Source organism: Plectrocnemia conspersa, unplaced genomic scaffold (assembly GCF_051122295.1).
Source record: "Plectrocnemia conspersa isolate PC_06_02 unplaced genomic scaffold, ASM5112229v1 ptg000012l, whole genome shotgun sequence".
Taxonomy (NCBI): Eukaryota; Metazoa; Arthropoda; class Insecta; order Trichoptera; family Polycentropodidae; genus Plectrocnemia; species Plectrocnemia conspersa.
In genome coordinates, this window is record NW_028277176.1 from 551,848 (window position 1) to 576,882 (window position 25,035).

Below are 25,035 nucleotides of genomic sequence, written 5' to 3' on the forward strand. Positions count from 1 at the left end.
AGAATTCACCAATGGATTATTAAGTGAGTATGATTGCAAATTTGCAATTTACATTAAGTCCCCTAGTATGTGGCTAACGAGCCAGAGTGCGTTCGCTCGTAAGCCTCCGGCGATTGTCTGCTGAACAGTTTAAATTTTAGAAACAATCTACAAACGAAGCGCTTCAAATGCACCACCTCATAAATAACGCGCGATCATCACCTCGCACCGCAGGGCGAAAACATTATTCGGACCTCCTCTCCTTTAGGTCAGATGCGGCCACTTTGTTAACGCTGAGAAGCATTTGCAAACTTTAGACACTTTTCCGATACTTTTTAAACGACGGCGGGATGGAAGTTTATCTTTCGAGTTCCGGGTAGTAAAATCAAGAGTGTATTAGAGGTACCGGAAACTAATACATTTTTTGAAAACAATTAATTTTACTTAACTTTGTGATACGCCTTGCCTTGATAATATCCATTGCCTCTCTTATCAGTGGTCCATTAATATTATAAATACATAGATAGTAATATAATACTCAATTTATTTAAAAGAGTTTCTTACTTATCTTACGCTTCGTTTTTCTTGTACCTTCCCTTAATGAATGAATTGATATAATACAATGTTAAAAGTACTATATTTTGCATCATAGAAAAAATATGTTTATTCTTTTTCTTATTGATTTCAGGATGACTAACATGATCAATATAGTCTTCAAAGTCGATTGCCTAACAGAAATATTTTGCACTACGATAGTCGGATGTGTGTCGCTTTTTCAGATAGTCGAGGTTCTCTAATTCGTAAGATACTGCTCTAGATATGTTATATAAAATTAATACTTCTTTAATTCAAGGGAAACGAAGGCAGCACCAAATTTTATCCCTACATATTAGCATGCGTTTTACAAATCTTTGAGTATTGCTGGTATGGAGATCTACTAACACACGAGGTATGTAATAAATTCCAATCCAAACTTCTAAATAAAAAACAATCATTGACTAAATCTTACAAACTTTTGCACTTTTTTGTCACTATGATAAAATATCTACAATATATATTAAATTACACGTTTATTGTATTGAAATGTCAATTTTTTAAATAAAAATTGCTGTTCATGTTTATATATTATAATATAAATACACTATTTCGTTCGTTGCCGTAATCCTATACGAAGTTAGATTTAAGCTCTTGGTGATTCAATATGCCTACTTGGCTGGACCAGATCGAAGGATCAAAATATAAGCAACTACCTTCTCTGGAAGTTGTCAGATTGTAGTCTGTTTCAATTTGGCAAAAGTTCCGTTCTTCTTTCAAAACTTTTGACTATTGACTATCAAACTAACCTATTTTCTAATTATATTGGTATAGTCACATTATATGTATGGAAGGTTACTTAATCTTACACCAATTGGATCTTACATGAGTGTAGTTTCAAGTTCAGTTTTAAAATTCGACGCAAAGTTGATATTGGTATCGCTATAGCAGCAGAACGCTTGCGAGTCTAAAGCCCCGGATCTTCTCATATAGACTCATTAACTTGCGCAACATTATTTTCGCTTCTCCTGATCCGTGGCCGCGCGGATTTCTTCTAACTTAGCGTTGAACCGGTCCTCGAACTTTCTGAGCCACAATCTAATTTAATTAACACTCATATATTGATTCACATTGTGTAATCGGTGCCGCAAAACAAGCGCCAAATAATCACATAAAATTGTTTTACCCAAAACGCGTTTTGTTTCCCCCGTGAAGTGATCCATTACGGCTTAATTTCCAAGGACATGGACAAGGTCACTCGCGCGACCCTCCTTTACGCGGCTACCGCTCAGAAGTGTAAAGACTTATATTTAATAAATATGTTCAAATCGTCGTCTTATAAAATAAGTTTATGTAAGTAAATCGCTTCTTGTGATTGGCATATTTCAGGGTCTGAAAGTGAGCACAGCTATTAACCAGTCGAATTGGTACCGAATGAGCTGTTACCATCAGCACTTGTTGAAGATCATGCTAATGAGATCGCAGATCCCCATCAAACTTTCCACAGTTTTTCTGGACGTGAACCTGCAATGCTTCTCCACAGTAATCAAAACTTATTATATTCAACAATAAAAATGGAAAAAATCCAGATTGATTGCCATTCTCTTTCTTTTAGGTTATGCGTTCGACTTACTCTTATTTTGCAGTGATATCTTCTGCCGAGGAATAGAAACAAATCAATCAATCACACAGCAATGTTTTATTACTTCATTAATTACACGCTAGCTTTAAGAAATTATTAATTAAAATCTGTATATCTGTACATCTCATATCAGGAACATTATTGCATTTATGTATTATGGCGTTAAATTGTTGTACAACTTTATCTTAATAGTTTATAGCAATTTTATCCTAATATGTGTGAAATAGTAAAGGCCTCGCAATAAAATACCTACAGACAACACTTCTTAATTGTTGCACAGCGTATAATTTAAATAGCAGCAAGCTTATACTTAATACAGTCATATTTTATATTATTTATTAAATAAATATTAATAATTGTTAAAAGTTAGTCATTGTAAATTTTAAAACCTTCACTGTAGTACCTAGTAACTATAATAATAATAAATTGGCAAGATAACTACGCAGCAATTTGCCACTGTTAATAAATAAATAAAATATAATTAAAAATCTGATAATTGTGTTATTTTATCAATAAGTCCATCAAAATCAAAACACTTTCACTTATCAATGTAAAAAAACAATGACAAATCATGATATTATAATCTTGCACCTGTTCAACAATGTGATTAAGATAAGAGTTTGATGGTTCTAATTTTATTTTAGACACTTCTGATTTATTTACCGAAAAGAACAGTCACACCATGAAGTGCTTTATCTTATTTTTGTGCTTTGCATCAATCGCAACCGCAAGAGACATCAGATGGAAAGAGCAAAACTCTGACAGTCCTTCTGAAAGAATTGTCAGTGGAAGCGAAGCCGAACCTCATTCGAGACCGTTTCAGGTAACTATTTTATTATAATTGTTAAGTTTTAAAATTAAAAATATAAAACACTAAATAACGTTATGGTTAAGAATTTGAGCAGCTTAAATCACATTTTTTTCTTATATTTACACTTCAATATGATGACGATAGTTATCAATTATCAGAAAATAAGTTATTATAACCCTTAGTATTTGTATACATGTTACAGTGAATGTGTATTTTTCAGTGAAGTTATATTTTCACTAGTATAAATATAATTTCACTGGTCTATATCATTGAAAATGTATTTATTCACAAAACATTTTGGCCTTTACAGCTATTTTATGAAACGATATTTGCTGATGGCGTTCATGAACATAACGTTGATAAATAATGTCAGTTGAAGACCACAACTTTTTACATGTTTCACGCTTTTCAAATGACAGTTTAAAGCAGCTTATAATTTCACTAGCACCTGTCAGATAAATAAAGTTTTTACTAGTAGAAATACATATCTATCGGTGAGAATGTATTTCAATGTGATTTCGCTCGAATGCCAGTGAAAATACATTTTCACTGGATTGTTCTTAAAATTTAACTAAAGATAAGGTTAAAATAATCATGTAATTTTACATATAAATTCAGTTATCTTATCTTTATGGCAAAACAATTACTTTAATATATTATATTTGCTTAGGTTGGCATTTTTCTGAATAAAGATGACAAAACGTCTATGTGCGGAGGGTCACTCATCAAGAGAAACTTTATCCTAACTGCGGCTCAATGTGTCGGAGACGGAAAGACTACATTGAACGTAGTCCTTGGAGCTCATAACATTGACGATGACGAAGACAAACTTGAAGTCCATTCATCGGCTATCTATATACATCCTAACTTCAATCCTAAAAACTTGGAAAACGATTTGGCACTCATCAAATTGCCCGGAGAAGTTGAAATCACAAGTACATATATATTTTATAACATAATTACATCTTCAAGAGCTTGTTTAAAAATTATGATATATTTCAGATAATGTACAAGTCGTATATTTGCCACCCCAGAGCTCAGTGGGTAGCAGCTTTAATAATTTGGAAGCTACTGTAGCAGGCTGGGGTAAAACGTCTGACGGTAATAATTAATTTAAATTCTTTTTTATAATGACATAGAAATTAACTAGAAATAAATACTTTTATCAGGCGGCAGTGTGTCTGCTGTTTTGCAAGAAACAAGAATGAAAGTCATCACTAATTCAAAGTGCAATATCAGATTCCAAGGAACTATAAAAGACAATCAAATTTGCACTAACGGAGCTGACAAAAAGAGCATATGCTCAGTATGTTATATTATATTTTTCACATAAGTAGATTATATCTCAAAAGCTAGTATAAAGTCTTTTCACCTTCGTCTATATTCCAATTAACAAGTTTTTTTATTCAGGGTGATTTTGGAGGACCTCTAACGCTCTTGCACAAAGGAAGAATGACTCAGGTACTTGTTTTGATAATTAAAGATAAGGATAAAAATCTCTGATTTTATTGATAATAATTATTGTATTATTTTAGATTGGAATCGCATCGTTCACAATGGAATTGGGATGTGAAACAGGATGGCCTCCGGTATTCACAAGAGTGGCAAAATATCTCGACTGGATCTCTGAAGTATCTGGATTATCTATTTTACCCTAATTTGTATTTTATAAAAATATAATAATTCCTACTTGGAATTTAATTCAGAATCCATATTTGGATATATAGTATTTTTTAAACCTTTAGAAATCATACATAATTGTCTATCAAATACTTCAGTAAGTAATTCAATATAAAAGACAAAGATTATGTTTTTGTTAAAAAGGTCGATAATAAGTAATATAAAAGATTCCAAAAATATATAAATTTATTTAATTTGTATTGTACAATTTATTAATTTTAGCATATTTAACAAACGCAACAGTTAGGAACACTCATTAAACGTTTCGTTGGATTATACGCATTGTTTTTTAGCATCAAATTTCCAAACACGTTATGGCTCATGATTTCATCTAAAATCACACGACTAAGCAGAATAAATGTTAAAAATTATTGCTTTTCTTATTATAAAAATATAGTTGTAAAAAAATAAATAATATCACTACAATGAACGAAAAGAAACATAAAAAAAAACACTCAATCTAACCTATAAAAATGTAACAAAAATTGAAACAAAGTTAACATATAATATTTGGTACTCGATTAATCAACTATTACAAACGTATCCTGCATTTGATAGATTCCAGCACTATTTTTATATTCACAATACATAAATATTTACAACTAAATACCTATCCAGCTTATTTACAAATAATATTAGAGAATCATAGCTATTATACAAGTTACAAAGGCACTTTTGCTTCGTCAGAATTATACATTTTATGTAACAAAACGTTAATTAATTAAATATAACACAGTAATATGCTTTTACGATATGTACAATAAACTATCTTAAGAGTTCATAAGGCACACTTTCACTTATATTGTCAATAAAGTCAACTTTCACTGCACTTGCTTGTTATTTGTTGAAAATACGGCCATTTCGTGGCAGTCTTTGTTTTTGTTGTTCTTTAATTGTCAAAGGTCTGAAACATGTAATAAGAAAATCAGTAAATATATAGTTCATCTTAAAATTTTATAAACACAAGCGATTAAAAGACTCACCCATCGTTTCTTGGTGTAAATCCAACTTGTACGTCGGACTATCGTAAGGAGGTAATGCGGCATTAGTCCTAGGAGTCGGAGTAGGACCGCAGATTGGCGCCGAAGCTGTACGGTGACGTCTCAGAAGAACTAACAATAAAACTAATGAACACATAGCTCCTAAAGCGGCCAATATAGCCACTACCACTAATGAACTATAATAATCTCCACGCGGTGCACTATCCAATTGTTTTCCTAAAAGATATGTAAGTTAAAGTAACATTTCAATTATAAAGCAGAATTTACAACTTGTGACATACCTTCATGTGTGAGAGCAGCTTCAGGTATCGGTTTACCAGGTCTCGTTAGAATATCTTTAACGTTACTATTTTTAATTTTACCGTTAGTCATGAACAACTCCAACCATATGCGATATCTAAAATTAAAGAAATATTTAATATTAATACATATGTATACTATAACATAACACTGTACATATAATTGCATATATCTTTTTCCATATAAATAAATGGCAAATAAAGATCATTTAATCGTGAACGTCATTTAAAAGTGAAGTAAAAACTTCCCAGTAGTAAAAAATTCACATCAAAAGCGATAAAATCGTGTCGGTGCCATCGCAGTTCCCATACGATTTTATTGTTTTGACGTGAATTTTTGACTTCTGAAAAGGGATAATTGTTTTTTGTACTCTTCTATTGGGCAAAATTCAGTTTATATGTTCCTCATTTAAATTGTAATATCATTAGTATGAATGCTAGATTACCGAGCGTACCCACTACCACGGCGACGGCACGATTTTATTGCTTTTGACGTGGATTTTTAACTTCTGAGAAGGGATAATTGTTTTTTACGCTGTCCTATTGATCAAAATTCGATTTAGATGTGCTTCGCTCGATTCTCATTTATTGTAAGTCTTACTGCAAATTCATAAACGCTAGATAACCAAGTGTTTCCACTGCGATGGCACAAATACAATTTAGCCTTATACAATCTCGAACGAAATCAACTACTAAAGAGCCTAGTAAGATATTTGCTCTATCCAAATTATCTAGATTGATAAAATATCGAGAAATTGTGGGGACGTTGATCTCCTTCCTTTATTGATATACATAAGCCAGAAAATTGCTTCAGAACTTCATTCCATTTCCATTTAATTTTATATATACATAAATCCAGCTACTTTATTATTGTGGAATTTATATTTTTGCTCCAAGAAACTACAAAACTATATTAGTATTGCTACACAAAATGAAATAATGAATATTTACTTTGTTCCAGGAGTGAGGTTAGTTATGTTGACCTCCTGAGGCGCATCGTGTATTGGCAAAAGGAATGTACTGGCATCTAATCGAGAGGCTTCAGCTCTCCAAACTGCTCGGTAAACATGAACAAATCTCTCAGCAGGTCTCGGCACTCCGTTCCATTTAATCATCAGACTCCAAGGAGTAATGTCTTTGATATCAATATCAACGCTCCAGTCGTACATATCTAAAATGTATGTATATCTCATAAATTATATGTTACAAGCTATTACGCATATTATAGATAAGTGTTATATCACAAACCCGTCTGAACGGAAGTGTTGAATCGTAGCATTCTAGGACTTTGCAGTTCTGTGTGTTGACCCAAAAACGGAATGAAATATATACCGACTTCGTAAGAAGTATTAGGCTTCAAGCCTTCGAGTAGGGAAGAAGTGACGACTCTGTGGATCAACGGAGTTCCGGAAAATAGTTTGCCGTCAATTTCACGGTATCTGAAAAAATATATTGACTTAGATAAATTATCTGACACTAAAAGTCACGACAATAAGTTATTTTTGAGCTAATTATATCATTATTATTTTTCTATCAATAAAAAGTTGCATATTTTACCAAAAATGTACCAAAGAAGACATAACTATTACTTTAAAGAACAGTAATTATAACGTAGAGTCCAATAATTAACTTTAATTGAGTTTCAAATGTACTAGTATGTATCATAGTATATTATAATTGCTCATGAAAATAATTTCAGTATTTTAAAAATAAATTCATTATAAAAATGAGAAATTTAGAAAATACTTAAGAATCAGATTAAATCAGCATGTAATTTTATATTTAAATTTAGTTATCATATCTTCGTGGCAACAACTTTGTGTACAGTATCATATAGTTATGAATCAACTAGAAATTTATTTTATTTTAATACCTTAGTTGAATTCCGTCGATATACATCAATTCATCTGCCGTAAACGGACGCCAAGTTATCTGTACAGATGTAGCGTTTACTTGACCCACAGATAAATTAGGTTCAATTGGGATCATAGGTGGAAGAGTAGTTTTCTCCTAGAATGTTAATAATTAATAATGATTTTTATATTCGTAACGAATATAAATTTAATTAAAATATACAGTACCTGATATTGCAACGGTAATGTTCTAACACTATACACTTGACTCTTAGTTTCGTACGACAACTGACGTAATACAACCGAAGCTTGAATATGATATAAAGTATCGGGTTGAAGAGACGGTAATTGGAACTCCAATTGTTGCGAAGCCAACAGATCGTTTCTCGGAGCAAATTCTTGCACTTGCCATGTGTTTGTATCAGGATTGCTGAAAATGAACAGTTATAAATTAATTAAATATAAATAGCATATTACGCGTTTAACATACTTTGTGCTGGTGTATCTCAGTTTCACCCGTCCTTGCAAGCCGACCATGACTGGGGGGAGACTTAAGACTAGTCGGACGATCGTGGGCGAGACTGGTTCTATTTCTACCACTTGCAATTCTACAACGTTACCATTGCCGCCAAACGGTGGCGAAACTGGCGAAGAAGGAAACGCTCCGATTCCTAAAATGAATAATGATTATATAATTTGGTGCCGAGTTGTCCAAACCATTTGATAACAAATAATTTGCATGTTTAAGCTGTACAGTGCCACCGAAGACTAGTATTTCTACTATTGTAACTTTATAAGTCTATATTATACATAAATATATAATTTTCTCGAGTGAGATTGTCCAGTATTACGTGTAACATAGATTTATATAATTTGAGAAGTAAAACAGCAAATATTATGCCTTTTACAAAAAGAATTGTAAATATAAATAGTAGAAAATTAGTTAGATAAAAAGTATAGTCTCTATTTTTATTGTTTTAAAACAATTGTAATTTAATAAAATACTTTTTATCTACTTATAATTATTATGATTTAAAAGAGCATAAAAATACTACTTTTCATGAAATTTTTTGCTTTTATGCCTCATAATTTTTAAAAAAAATACAAAACTTCATATAGTTGAAGTTATATAGGTATATACTAATATAAAAAGCCAAGTAACGAATGACATTATTACCATTTTACAGATTAATATTTATATATACATATATATTTCTCATTATACTCATCAGTTTTATATAAATATGTACATAGTTTCTACTCTTGAATTGTATGTTATTAGATTAATTTTATAATATTTTTCATATTCTGTGTTCATAATGGCTACACTTAATTGTTGTATACCGATCTTAAGTAGTTGTCTTATCAGTAGTTATGGCTATAAGTTGGCTTTTCAAATTGAGTTATAACTTTTATGTGATTCCGCTGAAAACATATAATTGTCGTTCAATTACAGTAAATATTATTAATATATATTTACATTGATATATTCAAAGCATGTGTTAACAATTGTTACAATTGAGATCAGTAGCAATTTTTAAGACACATCTACAAAAATAATACAATAGTTAATACGTCTAATGTTGAAATATAAATCACTTCTTAAAATTTGCAGAATTTGTTCTTTAAATTAAGTTAAAATAGACATTTGAATAGGAAATACTGTTAGTCTAAAATTCATATCAGATGCTTCATCTTTGTCACTGATAGCGGAGACCGTGCGTGCATAAGAACTAGAATAGCGTTACTGCTTTTTAATTACGGACAGTTAAGAACCGGTATATGAATTGGTTTTTAAAATACTGATAATTAAATTAAAGTAAAAATATGAACAATATTTTTAATATAATATTTACATATTAATTGGGGAAATAAAATATAAGAAGCACTGGTACAACTACGGCCAAGGCAAGAACATTTGATAGTCCTAATATTGCCAACTATTAACTGTCAAATTATTTTTCTATGGCTTTCAAAATTAGTCATCAGCTGCTAGTTGATTGAGGATAACATTTAAATTCATTTAAGTGAACCTACATTCAAGGACGTCATTTAAGGGGGGTACGTAGAGTTATTTGTCCCCCACCTTTGAATTTAACCAGAAAAAAACTTTTTTTTTTAAATAAACGACCACTGACTTACCAATTTTTGCTTCCTTCCCAACGGAAAAGGCTAAAAATAACGTCCCTGATTCTAAACCAAAAGGAAAATCTAAAAAAAAACAGTGTCGAATCTACCCCAAAAATATTTTTTTAAATATGTCATTTCAGTGAAATCATATCGAATCATACTTTCACCGGTAGATATGTATTTTTACTAGTAAAAATATAATTTATCTGGCAGATGCTGATAAAATTATTTGATTTCAACTTTTCCCTATGTAATTATATATACCTAATCATTATTTATTTACATTCAAAATATAAATGTTACAGTGTATTTTTCAATAAAGGTATATTTTCACTATTAAAGTCCAAATACATTTTCACCCGTATATACATATACATATTTTTACTAGAGAAAATATAATTTAACTGATAGATGCTAGTGCTGCTCTATGAAACTCAATTTGACAGTTGCGAAACGTCCATTTGATGTTCAAACCCAAACCTAACCTACATGAATTGACCAAACCTAACTTGACCTAATGAAAGTTTTAAGCCAAATCACCTATTAGGGGGAAATAAACGAAAAAATAAGTACAGACAGGCGTTGCATTTAGCATATACTAATCGCATTAAAATATCTTACATTTTTTTAATTTTTAATGAGATTTCATATATTTCATGATAATGGATAGTCTAAACCTATTTTATGATAATTTTAATATCAAGTTATTAAGTGATGTGTTATTACAACTATTTGAATTTGATTTGATGATTCATAATAGTGTTACTATTTATTTTATTTACCAGTACTTCTATTGAACCTGTACAAATTATGTTATTAATAAATACATAAATAATTAAAAGGCATATTTCTAAAAAGATCAATTATGCAACTACTAACACAATATTAAATAATTAAGTGAAAACACTAACCTACAATTCAAGAAATAGATACTATAATCAGTTGTGGCTCGTAAGAAGGTGCTGCATGATATTTTCCTTTTAAATGTCACGCTAATTGTTTACTTCTTTACTTAGTAAATATAGATTAATACATAATAATTATGCGACAAATAATCACGAGCCGCCAATGATCCTAATAATAATAGATTCCATAAATAACCTCAAAATGTACATTTAACATATTAATCACCGTCGTTGTGAGTGGATTGTATATTTACAAAAGTATAAAAATGTCAACAATATTAACATATATTTTCCGATCATATTTACATGAGATTGATATTATAACACCACCACCGTTCTATTAAAATAGTTTAAGACCCTGGCTTCACAAGCGTTTCTTTTTCACTCTGCTACATAGTTAGATTAGTCAGAAGCTGATTGAAAAACGCTCTAAAAGTACTAGGTTGAAAAGCGAAGAGCGTTAAAAGAAATGAAATCAGCAGTTAAGCTTCCCATACTCTATGAACTGACCTGGTCGCGCATAGATCGAAGTACTATTCTCATTGTCTACCGATTGATGAGGCCGAGTCAAGAACGGCACGTACGACCCAACGTTCGGATCGGTCTGTTGGATGTGTTGCAAAATATGCTCAATATTCACCGGACTGCCATCCGTATAAACGTGTATCGTTTCGGGACTTTGAGGTATTTGGTTTCCGCTAGGTATAGCGTTGTTATAAATAGCGTTCGATGGTTGATTTCCGTTATTGTGTTGTTGCAATATGTTCAGATAGTCTTGTTGATTCTTCGACGCTCCGGGATTGAAATAACCAGGTCCTGGATTGTTATGATTCTGGTTGAACGGCACGTGTAACGGATTACCGGATAGATACGGATCATTTATCGGATATTCGTCGTGATCTTCCGGTTTGTGTTGCTGATGGAATTTGTTCGACACTTCGTTCTGGTCGTCTTTCTGTCCGTTTGGTTCTTGCTGATAGGTCGGTTTGTCTTTGTACTTCTTGATGAAGGGGAACGGTCCTAATCCGTTGGATTGGGGTTGCGGCTGATGATTGGGATCGGCGAACGGTCCGGGATATTCGTAGTGCTTCTTGTCCGATTTAGTCGATTGCGGAATGTTAGGATCCTTTTTGTTGGGTGTGGTTTCGTTGGTTGGGCCTAATTTGTATTTCTTTTCCGGAGTTGGGGTGCTAAGGGTCTCTTTTAACGCTTTATGCAAGTCTGGAGGAAGCGTAACGAAAATGGAAGGCGGTGCAATGTTATTTTTATGATTTTTACGTACGTCTTTGTCACTGTCTGTTAAATTTTTGCCATTGCCTGAAAATTAGTAATGCACAAACTTAGGTGTTTTAGCTCACGTGTCTCTCTGTTTCATATGTGACGGGTATAAAAGCAAAGAAAGCAAGACTTATTATAATATCTAATAAACAGAATAAACATAATATAAATCAGCTGTGTTTTGTACTTGCCTAAAAAATGAGTCCTAGGTTTATTTTCCAATTATCATAATTTGATTTTGACTCTAATTAAATATTTGATTTAATTTAATAATACTGTTTCTCAAGGTTTATTTGTATTTTTTTTCTCAAAAGCTAATAATTTAATTGGTCAAAAAACAAAACTTTTTGACTGCGTAAAAAAATTTTTTAAAAAAAATCATATTTTACCCAAAATGAAAGGCAAAATGAGACAAAATGTAGACTTTTATTAAGACAAGACTTGTAGAACATATTTCAGTTTTATGTTTAAATCAAATTTATTATAAGACACTAATCAATGGTATTGTCAAGATTAAAACGCTGATCTATGTATGTATTTCAAATTAAATTTAGAGATTGCTTCCTTTGCTTTAAGACCCAATATAATATGGAATATTATTGTTAACATTTTTGATGCAAAACAACACAAAAATCTTATGTACCACTCATTTATATAGCTGTCGTGATCATAAAAATTGAATATATGCTAATTTAAGACTAGGTTAATACGGTGAAATAAAATAATTAGTTTTGATTTGGCTTTGAATAATATACCGGAAGGTGTACAGGCCCATTCTTTGCAACACGTGTCTCCCGGAGGAAGAATCGGAGCCGGTTTCGACGGTGGAGTGCAATGTAACGAAGCTGGAGGTAGAGCCGGTAAAGGAGCGCAAACGCTTTGACATTCCAACATCCCACTTTCGCAAAAGCATCGCTTATCACACCCCGATAGAGATAGTGGAACTTCAGACCAATTCGGAATCCTGAAATCAAATCATAAGAAAGTGATTTTTAATAATAATTGTGTTACATTAACACAGCAAAAAGGTATCTGGAATGCCTTTTCAATGACAGATAATTCAATACATTGTAATTTATTAATTTAAAAAAATCATTTGCTAGCGCACTAACTGAGAAGAAATAGTTGTCTATCAACTGTGTCAAACCAATATAAGATTACAGATAAGCATATTATTGACTACATATAATACAGTTAGTCTTTTGGGTTAAAAAAAATAAAAATAATAATAAAAGCATTTATATTCTTTTTCCCAAGTTTCCCAAATTTATTCATCAAAGATTAAATATCGACTTTTACTATATTCACATTTTAAAATTATACTCACATATGTTCTTTATAAGAACAAGATCCATTACTGACGCACTTCATAGTCGGAGGACAACACATCGGATAGCTCGGAACAAAATCTGGAGGATCCGGAGCCCATTTCACGCATATGGGATCCAAAACGTCCAATCCTACAGATGAAGGACATTGTATCGGAAAGCACTCTACTTCTCCATCAGCATTGCATACGCACAATTCATCACAGCCCATATGGAACTCTTCATCTGAAAGTATAAATCATTGTCATATTAAGAGTCCTTAAACATTCATGATTCATAACACTAAAAATGTTCCAAAAAATTCTCCGTGTATTCTAAACTTTATATTGCATATATATTTTTATGTAGGACTAGTCAAAGTTTTTCTAAAAATTATTCACCCAATAGTAATATACATTTTAATTTAGGAAAAGCTTAACAACATAAATCATAAACTTAAAATCTTACCGATCGATCTATGCTTTCCTTTATGCATACATCCTTTCTTCTCAACTTTACTTGAAATATCGTTATCCGTTATCGACTTGGGAAGCTTGACTTTGAACGCACTATTGGTTTTGTTCGATCTAATCATATAGTCCATGCCTTCTTGTAAGTTCTCTATAAGACCATTGACTAACTTTACTTTGGACCAAGAAAAACCTCCGTCTTTGCTCAATTCCAAGTGAATCTGATTCTGAGAAACGTTTTCAGCTTTCAATGTCACTTGTATCTTTCCGTCAGGGAGTCCAGATACAGATGATATTGGCTCTTTGATGATAGGTTTCATATCTTCTATTTTCGTGTCGTTTCTAGTATCTGATATCTTATTATCTTCCATATTCATCTGAAATAAAATATAAAAGTAAGTAAAGTAAAATAGAGGCATGGAATTATTGTATAGTAAATAAATGTTCGCAATTATTGAACTTGAGAGGGTTCTTGATTCGATTCCCTAAGAAAGAGACATTATTTGCAACAATTAATTGCATAATATTTAATTATTTATTACAAATCTAACCATCATAACTTGTCAGGTTTACTAGAGATCATTTCAAATTTATCTGGGGGGGGGGGGCTAAAGTTAGCCAGTTAGTGGTTATTTTTTTAATACTTCCATTTTATTAATATTAAAAGTATTTTCTTAAATGACATGCATTTTTCTGTCCAAATTCAAGGGCGTTTGGAATCTATGTCAAAAGAAATAAAATCGTGCCGTCACAGTGGAAACAGTAAACGTCGCAGTCTTTTTATAACAATATTACGAATTACAAAAACTGAGAATTGAATGAAGCAGATTTAAACCGAATTTTGAGCAATAAGAGATCGTAAAAAACAATTATCCCTTCTCAGAAGTCAGAAATTCACGTAAAAAGCAATAAATAACCGTCGCAGTAGGAACGCTCGTGGTAGTGGGTACGCTGAGCGTACCCACTACCACGGCGACAGCACGATTTTATTGCTTTTGACCTAGATTTTTGACTTTTGAGAAGGGATAATTGTTTTTTGCGCACTCCTATTGGTCAAAATTCGGTTTAGATATTCTTTATTAGTAATATTTATATAAAAAGTTTTAATATGAACGCTATATATAACCGAATGTTTCCACTGCGACGGCACGGTTTTATTGCTTTTGACGTAGTTTTTTGACTTCTGAAAATTGATAACTGTTTTTGAGTTATGGTTTCTACTATTGTTATTGGTTCTGAACTGGTATTATTTTTTACGGGGGGGGGGGTTAACTCTTATCGTATATGTTTCATCTATTTCTACGTAAGTTAAGGTAGCACGCATAGTAAGAAACACCACCAAGAAATTATAGTAAAAATAAATGTCTCTAAATAAAAAATCCTTATCCTCTATCTATTTCTTTCCCTATCAATAAATCTTTTGTCTATGTTATTTTGCTTCTCAAGAATACTTGTATACCTTGATATTCAAATGACCATCCTCAGTGAATAAGGCGAAAGATTTCAAAGAAGGAAATAGTAGAATACTAAATTGAATTTACACTAAATCAATCTTAAGACTTACCTTATCTTTTGTAGCTTTCGGCTCATTGCTATGCATCTTTCCATCTCTGGTTTTAAAATCATCAATGTCTTGCGATACGTCGCATAGTTGTAGCATGCAACACGGATCATTAGTGTCTTTGATGTTTACGCAATCGTCTCGTTGTTCCAAAATTGGGCATCTGTGGAAAATGTACAATTTAATATGGATAAACATGACATCAGGCTTGAGTCACTCAGTGGCATACTTAAACGTATGTATTAATATCATATTACTAAAACGAGTATAAAGCTCTACTTGGATCATGCGAGGATCCTATAGTTGCGTCAAAATATCTGCAGAAGGGCTCAAATCAGCTCAAACAACAGAAAACTGCTCACCTGAAGTTCTTCCACACGAAAATATGTAACGGAAAATACCCAGGTATGCCTCTGGACAGGCGATATGTGAAATGCACTGACTAATCAGTCGAAGATCTTAACCGTTATGGGGAAACAAAGTCTTGTCATGTAATAGTATTTTAAAGTAAATATGGACACATTGAATTTAAATCTGGGGCACAGTCTAAAGTTCTAACATCGAAATAATCCAAAGATTCTGAGATTCGACACAAGTGTCCAGTAGTTCCTGATAAATAAAACGTAGCCAGTGATTTTTTTAATATTTTTATAAAAAAAAATATAAAAAATAATTTATAGTAATATAAATTGCAGAATATATAATATTAAGTTTATTAATTTTTATTTTTATATATTTAATAAATAGTTTAAATGATTTATTTATATAATTATATTATATATATGTACACATGAATTCTGAAAAAGTATAGTTCTAACACAAATGTGAGCAACCTATTTTTTTAACTTAGCAATATGTGTAACGTAAAATTTGCTACACCATGTAAAAATTGATAAAATTTTAATAGAATACCATGTTTGAACAAGTTTTTTTCTAATATGTAAATAAACACAAATTAAAAAAACACTAATATGTTAATTTCTCGTCAGATTTGCTTAGCATTAAGTTACTTAAAACTTATGAGCTAAACAAATTCGATACACTTTCTATCTAATATTTAAATAAGCATTTTTGAATCATTAAATTATTGTGGTTTAGATTAATTTACACACCTAGATTTGAAAATCGTAACATATCACGTCATATATCATAATGTGTCATAAGCGTATAGGTAGAGATCTGGGCTCATCAAAGTGACTATATTTTTTTCGCAGAAGAATCAAACTAATTTATTTTTTTATAATCCAATTTTAAATTAGAAAAATACAAATAGCTAAAACAGATTGTTGGACTTACAGTCTACAGTCTTACTATTATAGTACGCGTCTACAATAGAAATTTTCGGATGTTTTATCATGTCTTACGAATTATTATGAAAGAACGCTATTTTGCTAGTAACCACAGACAGGTTCAGTTCGTGCCAAAAGAAGTTTTTTAATTTGCTTTTAGAAGCAAATTAAAAAACTCCTTCCGGCATTGACCGCAAGAATCTGATAGATTTTTTCTTGCTTGTGAAAGATAAATATTTCCCGTTTGTTGTTGTTTTTTTGTAGGCCATTATAAAACCACTTGAAATGTTTTTTTTTCAATTTTTTCTCTAATATTTATAATAAAACACATTACGGTCCGCTATTTTTGCGAAATTTTAAATGTATATTTTTATGTGCAAAAGGTGCTATTTTTTCAAGCTACAAAAATAGTTATAAATATATTACAGTCCCTTGATAAACGTTTAAATTACGTTCGCGCAATATTTTTACAAGCTACAATAAGTTGTAATATGTTCAACTCTCATAAATAAATAAAAAGATTAACTGCAAGTTTCATTATCACGCGAAAACGCGTGAATGGACCATAATGTGTTAAATGGAGGTACTATTATTTTTTGCATAACCAGCATTTTCAAATAAAATCATTGAAGTGCAGACTAACTATGGAGCAATATACGAGATGCGATGTCTGTCTGTCGTCTGAGTTTTAATTTTGGATTTGAACTAATGAAAGTTCTAAAATTGTAATTAATTTAAGAACTTTCATTAGATCAAGATGGGTTTGGTTAATTCGTGTAGGTTATGTTTGGCCTTCTACAGCATATTTACGTTTCGCAACTGTCAAATTATGTTTCATAGACATTTTAGAAAAGCGTTTAATTACACTCACTAGTGTAATTTCGAAAATCTAATTTCATTGATTTATACTAGTGACTAGTGCCTATCAATGAAATTAGATTTTTGCTAGTATATACAGGATTGTGACAAAATAATTGGACCACTTCTACATTTCACAAACTAATGTTGAAAATAAAGATTTGAAGCTCGTTAGTAGGCGATGATTTTTAACAAAAAAATAATAAATATATGTATTATTTTAGTTATATTTTCGCTAGTGCAAATATATATCTACTAAAATAAAATATAGCTTTGCCGAAAAATGTATACATCGTATGTTAATGTATATATTACTACGTATAGAAAAGTTGAAATTATATAATTTTAATAGCACCTGCTAAATAAATTATATTTTCATTAGTAAAAATATATATCCACCGGTAAAAATGTATTTCGATATGATTTCACTGAAATTATTTATTTTTTAAAATATTTTCGGGATTGATTCTAGACTGTTTTTTTTTTAAATTGAGGAATAACCTGAGAATTTCAGTTTTAGAATCAGAAATGTTTTTCAGGTAGGAGGGGGGGGGGGCAAAAGTTAGTGATCGTTTTTTTAATATTTTACTTTCATTAAAATTCATAGTATTACATTAAATGGAAAAAATCAATGAGAGAGAGAAATGCCCCTACGTGCCCCCCCCCCGCGTTCAAAAAATACCGTTTGTTCTATCGCCATTAAGTACAATATAATATTTAAAAATCTACTAAAATAATAGGGGTACGATAAAATAATGTATATTTTTTTATTTGCTGTTTTTAACGGTTTTGTGTTATTCAGAAGACTATACATACCAATAGTGAATTGTAATTCATAAAACTGAAATTTAGCAACCTTATTTACAATGGACCAAGCGAAGAATTTATTCAAAATTTGATGTTATATAATTTTTTGAAGAAAGAAACAGTAACAACTGCCAATCAGAAACGCTCTTTTTAAAAAATTGGATAACTGGAGATTCAAGGACTCAAAAAGCAATAGCTTCCGAAAGGTCAGGTAGCGAAACCCACCGCTTTGGTGGGACTGCAAGGGCATTATTCACTTTGAAGCTCTCAAACCTGGGCAAACGATAAATACACAATTGTAGTGTGAATTAAAAATTAAATTAAAAAAACGTCGCTTATTTGTGCATCGAAGACAATTTTTTGCACCACGATAAGGCACGCCAGCATACTGCGAAAATCATTAAAAAAATAAATGAACTCGGATGAAAGACGTTTTGGCACCCCCCCATATTCTCCATACCTAACTCCGTCTGATTAATACCTGTTTAGATCGATGCAACACTATTTGTATGGCGAACGTGACTATTTTGACTTAAAAAGAAAGAGGAATTAAAATGTTGCCAGAAAGATGACGAAAAATTATTTCACAAAATGGAAATTATATTTTAGAATAGTAGTTGAAAAATATTTTTTTGTATGCATTCAAATATTTTATTAAAAAAACGACATTCTTTTTTTGGTACCCTTATTATTTTACAGTTGGAACATTATGGCGCTGAATCGACGAAACGTAAAGCTCACCTAGATTTGCACGCCACGCTTCCCCCTTCCTCGCATGTGCAAGTTTGTTTGCAGCCATCGTGAAAAGTCTCTCCGGTCTTGTGCGTTTTGTTTCCGAACGAGCATTCGATGCTTCCTAGAAATAATAGACAAAGAGTGATCTCACCGCCGGAACGTGTCCTCGGATGTAATATTATTGCGAACTTACTCGCGTCGGCCGCGCATACCAATATGCCACAGCAAGGATCCTCCGTTTCTTTCTCCGAGCACAGGGGATCGTCGACCTTCTTCCCTCTTCTGAAGAAGGGACCTTGGCACCTAGGCTCGCACGCTACCCGACCTCCGACCTCGCATTTGCATTTTTCCTCACATCCTCTCTCTATGGACTCGCCCACCTGGAATAATAAAATACCTTTCAAACTCCACAACAAAGACCTCTAAATCTCAAATAGGGTTTTCACTTTTCGTTTCATATTCAAATGTTGCTTAATATGCTCAATATATAAGTACATACCTTGTAAGTTTTTCCAGCATCTACGCACTGAATCTCCTTCGATATTATAGGTACGAAAGACTTTTCTTCCGCTACAATATGAGGCTTGTTCACCACTCTAGAATCTCCAAAGACAATCCTGTCGTTGTCCGAGTCGGTGCTGTGTCCCGAAAACTCCAAATCGGCATCTTCATTATCCATGCTGACATCGCTCAAATCTATGCTGTCTCTCTGCTTCGTGATGGAATTGGCCAGCGCGTGATCCACCGAAGACGAGACGTTCATCGCTCTGGCTTTCTTGAAATCGTCTTTAGTATCGTTTCTCGGAGGTCGAATGGTGGTGGTTGCAATATCGGATGCGCTCGTCGAATTGTGTATTGTATGATCCACGCTATTGTCTGCGCTGAGTTCTGGAGGCGAAGGCGTAGGAAGAATAGGCTCTGTAACAAACGAAACGATTGTGACGTTATTGGGTAACGATTTTTGAATGGAAATTGAGAAATTTTAAAGGAAACGAAGTGATGAAACGAAAGTGTCAACGCTTTAGTACTACATCAAATTGATGATACGCAAATATTGTATACATCAGGAGTAGCCAAAATCAACAGCGAAAATAATACTAGCTTATGTCTGCAATCCACGCTTAACCTTTACCGGACAAAAACTTTTTCTCATTCAATCTACTACGGTCCAAATTATTTAATCATAAAAATTAGTCATCATCAAATTAACAATTTATTTATTTAACATAATATTATTTACAGCTACATACAATTAAATTTAAATGTCTACTATAAACTATTTCCTTAATTATGTGAATGTATAATTTTTTTTTAACCCATTCACCGCGGTTAATATTTTTGCGCGCTATTTAGAAATTTGCGATTATGTGGAGGAGAATCTGTTTTTGCCATAAGTTATTTAAATATTATTTTAATAAATAAAATTGTTTTTCAACCTTAAATTATGACACATTTAGGTGCTCAATGCATACTAACGATTTTCTTGATGACTTCTATATGTGTCATCCGCGGTCAAAGGGTCAAGTATGCTATTTGTGTTCGGGTAAAAGAAAAGTTGTCAAAAACCTCCTATTGAAAATGTTATTATTACTTATAAATTTACTAAGCAACTACTATTATTTATATATCATTTATTTAGAATATACTGATGTTGGGACCACTACCTAAAAAAAAACACCCAATAATGCAATGACAAATGAACGAATGTTTCGCTCTATCCTTGTAAATAGTATTTAGATAATTGTTCACTATTATAATTCACACAACACCAATGGTTCTCAACATATTTTTAATTTTATACTCTTTATATATTATATATATATATATATATATATATTCGGTATAGCTCTACAGATTCGAAATTATAGTTCAAGCTTGTGGCAAGAATAAATAAACTTGAGGATGAAGGTTCTTTCTTTGTTAAAGAAGAAATAGTAAAACTATAATCAACATATTTTACAGCACTATCTGAATCTCTATTCATACTATTTAAGATGCATTTTATCGAGATTTTACTTTCGTTATTATTAGATTTTCCATGATAGTCAATAACAAATATTATTCTGTACTTATGAATTATGACATTAAATCTCCTGTGAAAATTTTAATTTATCCAGATTTTTTTGATATTACCATAAGAATATATATTACACAAAGCGATGGAATATCGAAGGTAAACGACAATGAGAAGAAAGGTTTCTAGAAGCTTTATATTCAGTGATAAAGTATCTACGTTATCAATGCCAAATACATAGGTATAAAATATTCTTTTAGCACATAAAAATGGTTCTAAAAGTAAGTGGTTAGTATGCCACAAATGTCTGTTTCTTTCCGACGCAGGAAATGTTAATCGGCCGAGTTTCGTTATCCTCCGTTGGTTAACAATACCTCTAGCACCTGTTCCCAAGGAAATTGTCTAAAGTGCGTCGATAACAATAACGTTTGAATTAATCTCCACTTTATGGCTCGCACAATGTGAGAAAATCAAACAATGAGTCGTTTTTTGTGTTTTTCCACCGAAAATATCCATCCCACTGGGTGAGAATCATTTAAATTAATGTCAAAACTTAAATAATATATATAATGAGATGTCAAAAAACAAAGACTAATTAACAACATTGCATTTCAAAATAATTAAAATCCATGTGCAATTCAATATTAGAATAAATATTGTATATATTTTATATTAAATTAAATAATTCTCTGCTTCTACGAGTTCGCATTACTGCTTTGAAGAACAATCGCATAATTTTTGTTAGAACCAATAATATAAATACTGCTTATCGGGCTTAATATTTTACGTAAAAAAATATTCTTAGTTACGTTGGAAACACACTGGGAATTGATCCATTCCCTTGCCTTTATCCACTCTAAAGAGGCAAAAAAATTAAATTGATCATCTAGATATGTTTCTGATACATTAATAATGCTAAAAATGCTCCTCCGATTATCCATGTCGGATCTCTAAGCTATTCGTTTGTTTCGCTGGTCCTTCGACACATATTTTAAAATCTGATATCGTGCCTCAATAAATATTTTATATGCAATTTGTTTAATATTATTCAGCCATTTTATACATCGCAAATTAAGTAAAACACGTGAAGCTGTAATGATATCGCGTATACGAATGTACCGTTAATGCTCTATACCCAAATACAACAAATTGATAAATATTTTTTGCACACAGATATTTCGTTTCTCTGTTTATTGTGTTAAATTGATCCGATAATATATTGAAATCTAGAACAAATTTCTAAAGAAAATATAAATCACAGTTGCAAATTATCACTCGCACTAAACTCATCATTCCAACGCATGTATAGGTTCGTTATCTCTGGGCTCTGGCCAGTCCTATTGGTAGTTATATCTTCAGACACGAGAGGGAAGAACGTTCCATGGGCGTACGTGCTAGGTACAAAGACAATTTTTCTCATTTCGTATGCTTGGTGTGTTTCATAATCGGCGTCGTGACTAGAAGTGTTAACGACCTCCTTAAGAAAGAGTCGAAAGAAACTAATTAAGAGAGCAAAAACCGATCCGATTCAGTTAGATACGTATTACATCAGTGTGATATGTGTTTGGCTATAACACTACAAAGTGGGTCGTTGCCGTTCACCTTAACTATGTGTGTTTACCTCAACATATTCACGCGCTCGATTATTTCTTATGGCCATTCGGAATATGGATATGGCTTGATGGCGCTCCTAAGAAGTGCGGGTATCGATTGTCCTACTTTTGATCCTTTCACCTTATTTCTAAACTCGATTGATGCGATAAAATTACCTTATCAGTATTTATAACTATCCAAGCATCCTTCTGAAATGTTAAATGTTTTGATATAATTGTAATTTATTAGGCAACTTTGATTGTAAGCAGATGTTCATAATGGTCCTAGCAAACAATAAAGTTGTTTGGCACGATCTTTAAGAAAACAGTGGTTATCAATATGTATGTGCTGTTCCTTCTAGTTTAGACTATAATAATTCAGTATAAAATTGCTAATTTATTTACAACTTAATACGTATACGCTTATTGACTTAATTTTATTTGATTAAAGTTGCGTGAATTCATTAAAATAATATTTTTTAATTTCTTTGCCATTATTTCTAGTTGATTTTGGTAAATCATATTTTGCGAGTAGTTTTCAATATTTTCGGTTTGATTCATCATAGTTTTTTTTATTTATACCAATCGAGTTTAACTCTTGGAGATTCAAGATGACTGCTTGAATGATCCAGATCTGACGATCGAAGTGGATCAGCAGTTTTTTCTGCAATTCTAAAGTATCGTTTTTGTCGATTTACTTGATTGCTGTTTTAGACGTATTTTAGATCGGAAGCGATGTGATAGTCCAAATACATTGAGCAAAAGTGGTACTTCCAAACTTATATATGATCGGGGAATTAAGAGGAGATCAACGATCTTTCTTATGCCTACACCTGGTCCAATCTATAGTAATTTTATGCAGAAATATATATGTTTTTTATTAACTATATTATTTATCAGAGTTGAGTATTCTAGCTGTTATAAAATGTGTTTCTGTATTGGGTTACAAATATCTAATTACAATTTTAGAACATTTTAAAAATATTATAGCTATCCTTAGACTTTTAATATGAAAGTATTCGTTAAACTGTATTCAAACCGAATTTTGATCAATAGAAGGGCGCAAGAACAATTATCACTTCTCAGAAGCCAAAAGCAATAAAATCGTGTCGGCACTGCGACGGCGACGGCACGATTTTATTGCTTTTGAGAATGATAATTGTTTTTTGCGCTCTTCTATTAGTCAAAATTTAGTTTATACATCCCTTATTTAATTTTTATTATTATTTTAAAAGTCATAATATGAATGCTAGATTATCGATCATATTCACTTCCATAGCGACGGCACGATTTTATTGCTTTTGATGTGGATTGTCGATAAGCACATTTATAGAGTCACGATCGCGTCCCTTATTCCTACCCCTTATGGCCATGCCGTCAGCACTTAAGAACGCTCGAGCCATTCAGCTTCTCAACAAGATTGCAAAACATAAGGATGTTTTTGGCGATGGCCATGAGGAGCTGGAAAAATATATATATGGGATAGTGTTTGTCTATTTTAGGTGTACACCATAATTGTTTTTTTTAAATATTTAATAGTGTTTAATTGTATACTTATTTTTTGTATAATGGCCATCATGAAACATTGGGAAAACCTGTCAAATTATGATAAAAAAATACCGTAAACAAATACATAGGTGATTTGAAAATACTTATTATATTCTGATTCAACTTTCTATTAATTTTAAATTTTATCCTCACTAGATTGGCATTAATCAAAATCTCTGAGCTATATTTAGTAAAAGCGATTCATCTATCAAGTGTAGTTGCCAGATCTCAAGTTGCAAATTGTTCCAAAAAACTATTGCATCGATCGTATAAGTCTACATTACAAGATTACATCCCCATGTCATCATAAGTGGGCGAGCACTAAGTATTCCTCACGGAAAAAACAATGTTATTTTTATGAAAAATCATGTCCGAAAAATTGGCAAATTCTGATCTAGATCAGTTTTAATATCGAAGAAGAGTATGAATGTATTTTTTCTGTCCGTATAAAACTCGTAACGCTGCCATAGAAAATTCATTTTCATTTTCAGCTTGAATATATAAAAATTAGTTAACGGATTATTGCGCAAACAAAAATTGCGTACACGAAAATTCTGCACATATGTGATTATTTGACTGTAAAATATATTTTACTTTTAATTCTAACTGCTTAATATTTTCCTTTATTTTAAGTGTAATAAACATAAAATTACTCTAATAATTCAAAACATAATAGAATACAATTCTTTAGAAAATATTATATGTATGTCGATTGAACTAGATTCTCCGTCAAAGCATATAA

At 31.7% G+C, this 25,035-nt stretch overlaps 2 protein-coding genes across 3 annotated transcripts in view; one reads left to right on the top strand and one right to left on the bottom strand.

The window, feature by feature from the left end:
• Positions 1-2,824: 2,824 nt before the first annotated feature.
• Positions 2,825-4,831, top strand: LOC148227871 (brachyurin-like). Its single transcript, XM_088200968.1, has 6 exons — positions 2,825-2,978; positions 3,637-3,901; positions 3,969-4,067; positions 4,136-4,272; positions 4,377-4,427; positions 4,502-4,831. Exons 1-6 carry the CDS (start codon positions 2,838-2,840, stop codon positions 4,622-4,624), a joined length of 816 nt encoding a protein of 271 aa, XP_088057094.1. The 5' UTR covers positions 2,825-2,837; the 3' UTR covers positions 4,625-4,831.
• sas (stranded at second transmembrane protein) overlaps positions 4,815-25,035 on the bottom strand; it is a 29,371-nt gene continuing 9,150 nt past the window's right edge. The window contains exons 3-18 of one of the 2 annotated variants that reach the window (XM_088200961.1): positions 19,639-20,057; positions 19,333-19,519; positions 19,146-19,260; positions 15,454-15,613; positions 13,888-14,266; positions 13,440-13,665; positions 12,868-13,076; positions 11,345-12,151; positions 8,290-8,470; positions 8,028-8,229; positions 7,820-7,956; positions 7,195-7,385; positions 6,898-7,117; positions 5,929-6,044; positions 5,630-5,863; positions 4,815-5,550 (exon numbers count right to left, since the gene is read on the bottom strand). In XM_088200961.1, the coding sequence (XP_088057087.1) occupies positions 5,543-5,550; positions 5,630-5,863; positions 5,929-6,044; positions 6,898-7,117; positions 7,195-7,385; positions 7,820-7,956; positions 8,028-8,229; positions 8,290-8,470; positions 11,345-12,151; positions 12,868-13,076; positions 13,440-13,665; positions 13,888-14,266; positions 15,454-15,613; positions 19,146-19,260; positions 19,333-19,519; positions 19,639-20,057 (3,791 nt within the window). In that variant the 3' untranslated portion in view covers positions 4,815-5,542. The remainder of the gene's footprint in view (positions 5,551-5,629; positions 5,864-5,928; positions 6,045-6,897; positions 7,118-7,194; positions 7,386-7,819; positions 7,957-8,027; positions 8,230-8,289; positions 8,471-11,344; positions 12,152-12,867; positions 13,077-13,439; positions 13,666-13,887; positions 14,267-15,453; positions 15,614-19,145; positions 19,261-19,332; positions 19,520-19,638; positions 20,058-25,035) is intronic. The other variant, XM_088200962.1, reaches the window with a different exon arrangement.

Bases quoted from the DNA above. Each gene is read 5' to 3' on its own strand.
- LOC148227871 (XM_088200968.1), top strand. From the start codon at position 2,838: ATGAAGTGCTTTATCTTATTTTTGTGCTTTGCATCAATCGCAACCGCA. The intron at 2,979-3,636 runs GTAACTATTTTA...ATATTTGCTTAG, and splicing joins CTCATTCGAGACCGTTTCAG to GTTGGCATTTTTCTGAATAA. The intron at 3,902-3,968 runs GTACATATATAT...GATATATTTCAG, and splicing joins CGGAGAAGTTGAAATCACAA to ATAATGTACAAGTCGTATAT.